Source organism: Nicotiana sylvestris, chromosome 12 (genome assembly GCF_000393655.2).
Source record: "Nicotiana sylvestris chromosome 12, ASM39365v2, whole genome shotgun sequence".
Taxonomy (NCBI): Eukaryota; Viridiplantae; Streptophyta; class Magnoliopsida; order Solanales; family Solanaceae; genus Nicotiana; species Nicotiana sylvestris.
Window position 1 is genome coordinate 17,698,553 of NC_091068.1, and position 4,947 is coordinate 17,703,499.

Below are 4,947 nucleotides of genomic sequence, written 5' to 3' on the forward strand. Positions count from 1 at the left end.
GATAAGTGATAACTAACATTTAGAGCGCAAAATAATTTTCTCTTGGCCATGCATTTAGGGGTGTGTTTCGTATGATGAAAAATATTTTTCTGTGAACGTATTTTTCTCAGAATTCCGGCTCCTGGGCCCCGACCTATCACCCTCCCCACTCTTACCCATTTCATCTCATATAGATTTATCTCTTGCTACCTAATCAAACACCCGAAAAATATATAAAAAAATCACTTATTTTTCAAGAAAATATTCTTTTGCAGTTTTACCCCCCACGATCCAAGCTTATCCCTTCGATGCATATGACCTGCTTATGTCACTGCACATGTTGGTATTGATTGAGACAGTAAGTAAAAGCCAACACACTTTCTTGGGAATGTATGTACAATCCGAGACACTTGAAACTCTATCCACAAACTATAAGAACCACATTTTCACTGCAGTATATTTCCATCCTCTCAATCTTAATTAGTCATCCATCAATTGAGAGGAAGTTGTTGCAAAAGATGACTACTCATAAAGCTCATTGCTTGATTTTGCCATATCCAGCACAAGGTCACATAAATCCTATGCTCCAATTCTCCAAACGTTTACAATCCAAAAGTGTCAAAATCACTATAGCAACTACAAAATCCTTCTTAAAAACCATGCAAGAATTGTCAACTCTAGTGTCAATCGAGGCCATTTCTGATGGCTATGATGATGGCGGCCACGAACAAGCAGGCAGCTTCGTAACATACATAACAAGATTCAAAGAAGTTGGCTCTGACACTCTGTCTCATCTTATTGAAACGTTAACGACTCGTGGTTGTCCTGTGAATTGCATTATTTATGATCCATTTCTTCCTTGGGCTGTAGAAGTGGCAAAGAAGTATGGATTAGCCTGTGCTGCATTTTTCACACAATCTTGTGCAGTGGATAATATTTATTACTATGTACATAAAGGGGTTATTAAACTTCCTCCTACTGAAGTTGATGAACAAGTGTTAGTTCCTGGATTATTAACAATTGAGAAATCAGATGTACCTACTTTTGTTTCTAATCCTGAATCAGCAAAAATACTTGAAATGTTGGTGGATCAATTCTCAAATCTTGAGAATGTGGATTGGGTTCTAATCAATAGCTTCTATGAGTTGGAGAAAGAGGTAAGAGATTATTTTCTCTTTTTCTTGTTTTTGAGATTTAAGTTATATATATAGTTATGAAAAGAATTCTTATATTATTGTTGAATTTTTAACATGTAATAATGAGTAAGTTATTATTTTTACTAAATTATTAATTAATGCTGATAAAGTTGCTATAACATATTAAACTTTAATTGCGCTTTTTATTGTGTGTATAAATCTTAGATGAAATCTTATCATGGCTGTAATTATTGTTTGACATGTAGATAATTGATTGGATGTCCAAGCTTTATCCAATCAAGACAATTGGACCAACTATACCATCCATATACCTAGACAAGAGACTACCAAATGACAAAGAGTATGGCCTTAGTGTCTTCAAGCCAATGACAAATGAATGCCTAAATTGGTTGAACCATCAACCAATTAGCTCAGTAGTATATGTATCATTTGGAAGTTATGCCAAACTAGAACCTGACCAAATGGAAGAACTGGCATGGGGTTTGAGAAATAGCAACAAGAACTTCTTGTGGGTAGTTAGATCCAATGAAGAGTCCAAACTTCCCAAGAATTATTTAGAGGAATTAAAATTAGCAAGTGAAAATAAAGGCTTAGTGGTGTCATGGTGTCCACAATTACAAATCTTGGAACATAAATCAATAGGGTGTTTTCTCACGCACTGTGGATGGAATTCAACTTTGGAAGCGATCAGTTTGGGAGTACCAATGGTTGCAATGCCACAATGGTCAGATCAGCCAACAAATGCAAAGCTTGTCGAAGATGTTTGGGAGATAGGAGTTAGAGCAAAACAAGATGACAAAGGAATAGTTAGAAGAGAAGTCATTGAAGAATGTATAAGGTTGGTGATGGAAGAAGAGAAAGGAAAAATGATCAAGGAAAATGCAAAGAAATGGAAGGAATTGGCTAGAAATGCTGTGGATGAAGGGGGAAGTTCAGATAGAAATATTGAAGAATTTGTTTCCAAGTTGATGACTATTTCCTAAGTAGGATTATAATTAGGAGCCACAGAAAAATAAAGAAGATGAGGATTTGTATTTTGCAATTTCTTTTTCAGGTTGAAGTAGCAAAGTTTGGCCTGAACCGTATTTTGTTTTCACCTTTTTTCTATTTTGGTAATTTCTTGTCTATTTGAAATTTCTAAGTGGGCGTTTGGACATAAGAATTGTAAAATTCTGGAAAAAAAGAAAAATTTTCTTTCAAGTGAAAATGATATTTGAAATTTAGAGTTGTGTTTGAACATGAATACAATTTGGAGCGGTTTTTGAATTTTTGTAAGTGATTTGAAGTGAAATTTTTTGAAAAATAGCCTTTTGGAGTTTTTCAAAATTTTGAAAAATTTTGAAATACAACTTGAAACGAAATTTGAAATTTTCATGCCAAAACACTGAGTCCGAAAAAAGTGATTTTTTTTTTTTAAAAAAAAGTGAAAAAATACTTATGGACAAACGGGCCCTAAATGTGATAATTAAGATTAGTAACCTCCTATAGCAAAGGTATACACCATATTTATTATAAACCAAAATCATTTTAAAATAATTTTCTATAGCTACCTTTTATATTTTATAGCAAAATAAGTATTTATGGTATACACTATCATTGAGACATGAAATACACTATTTATGTTTTTCCTCTCTCTTAGACAGCTAGACATACCTATTTTTAAGGTGATTGTCATTACTGTATTCATGAATACTTGGCACGAATACATGTGAATACATGCGCGTACAGCTGGACTGCCCTGATTTTAGGCGTTTTTTACTAATGTATTCATGAATACAACTGCGAATATATGTGAATACATGTACGTACAGCTGGACTGCCTTGATTTTAGGCGCTTTTTACTGTTGTATTCATGAATACAGCAGCGCGAATGCATGTGAATACATACGCATACAGCTGGACTGCCCTGATTTTAGGCACTTTTTGCTGCTTTATTCATGAAATACATGGCATGAATACATGTGAATACATGCGCATACAGCTGGACTGCCCTGATTTTTAGGCGTTTTTTGCTGTTGTATTCATGAATACAGCAACGGGAATACATGTGAATACATGCGCATACAGCTTGACTGTCCTGATTTTAGGCACTTTTTGCTGTTGTATTCATGAATACATGGCGCGAATACATGTGAATATATGCGCGTACAACTGGACTGCCCTGATTTTTAGGTGTTTTTTGCTGATGTATTCATGAATACAGCAGCGCGAATATTACGAATACACTATCATAACAATTGAATAGTAATTATAGGAAGTAATTATGTATATGATAGCTATAAGAAGTTAATAGCCACTAAACAATAGTGATTTCTCAAAATTCCTCTCAAGATTACTGTAATTTACGGCTCAATCAATTCTTGCCGTCACGCTCTAATTTTACAATGTACCAAGCACATGAAAAATAGAAACAAAGAAGCACTAACGAGTAATAATCAATGAGTCTATTCCCAAACTAATTTGTTAGATGATTGGTTGTTTTATTTGCCATCTAACATAATGTAATTACCTAAATGTTTGTGAGTTTTAATTTCATATTTTTGAATTAATTTAGATGTGCAAAAATCAGTAGAGTTAGGTCATGCTCTTACTTGATGCAACATACACTAGAGAAATGTTTAGGGAGATTTTCGAGGAAAAATAAAAAAGGTAATGCAAATTATCTTAACAAAAATTTAAGATTCCCGAATTTGTCCATTCATTAAAAATACGAAAAACAATGAGAAACATTATTTATATAGCATAATAATACCTATAGTACGAAAAATAATACTAATAGGAATCTTAATCAATTGGAGTAAATAAATCTCAAGAATTTTCATCCAATGCCTTCCTGTTCTGCATTAGAAAGCTTCTTAGCTTATTTGGCATGATTTTAAAAAGAGATTGAAACGTTTTAGTAGTGTGTAGAGTCTATTACTCTTTTTATTTCCTTCACTAAGGTGATAGTTTGAAGTTTTAAACTTGTAGTTTTGTATTTTATAACTCATTTAAAGCCTTTTAATTTGAGACTTTCACACGTGATGCATTACTCAATATATTGTTTGGTAAGAGAACAAACTATCACGACAGAATTATAATACGAGAATTAAATAATAACGAGATTATTTAATGAGATATTTTATTGGTAAATATTTGGTATATTGGATTAAAAATAAAATATATTGGATATAGTATAAAACATGTGTTTGATGTATACAAAATAAGTTGGGATAAACTTTTATCGGTAAAGGGTCTGATATGTCTCTCTACTATTAACTATTGTTTAAAAATTTCCTTCATTATATTATTGGGTCAAACGATTCCTTACCGTTACACTATTAAACAAAAATACCCATAAACGGACAGAATAGACACATGGCATGTATTTAAGGCTCAAGGCCATCTGGTTCTTTGTTATAACCCAAATTGAACCGAACCCGCTCCGACCCACATACTTGACCCACCCTTCTCCACTAATTTAAAGTTCAGAACCCTAATTTTTCAACATATTTTGTCCCCTTAATTAGAGAAAAATTGTCCCCTCTCCATTACTCAAAATTCATAATTGCAAAACTCAAGATTCAGCCTCAAAAGTGGGTTCAATGTCCGATTCAACTGTTACATCAAAGAGGAGGTGCCACTGTGGGGAGATTGCCAAGAACTTCAAATCAACCACACTTCAAAATCCTAGAAGGAGATTCTATAAGTGTGTTAAACCTGAAATAAGTTTTAATTTTGCTTGTGATTCGTTGTTTGAACGCATTATACAAATTTCGTTCCTCTTTTCAGTAACTTAATTATTGGTTGTTTTTGTTAGAATGGATTGCGC

At 33.2% G+C, this 4,947-nt stretch overlaps 1 protein-coding gene across 1 annotated transcript; it reads left to right on the forward strand.

Annotated features, from left to right (window-relative positions):
- Nucleotides 1-371: 371 nt before the first annotated feature.
- On the forward strand, nt 372-2,277 carry LOC104231870 (UDP-glycosyltransferase 74G1-like). The gene is made up of 2 exons (XM_009784928.2): nt 372-1,136; nt 1,382-2,277. The coding sequence occupies exons 1-2, from the start codon at nt 372-374 to the stop codon at nt 2,117-2,119; spliced, it is 1,503 nt and encodes a 500-aa protein (XP_009783230.2). The 3' UTR covers nt 2,120-2,277.
- Nucleotides 2,278-4,947: the final 2,670 nt, after the last annotated feature.

What these genes read in the sequence shown, in the direction of transcription:
- LOC104231870 (XM_009784928.2), top strand. Translation starts at nt 372, where the DNA reads ATGTACAATCCGAGACACTTGAAACTCTATCCACAAACTATAAGAACC. An exon ending in TCTATGAGTTGGAGAAAGAG is followed by an intron (nt 1,137 to 1,381) that starts GTAAGAGATTAT and finishes TTTGACATGTAG; the next exon opens with ATAATTGATTGGATGTCCAA.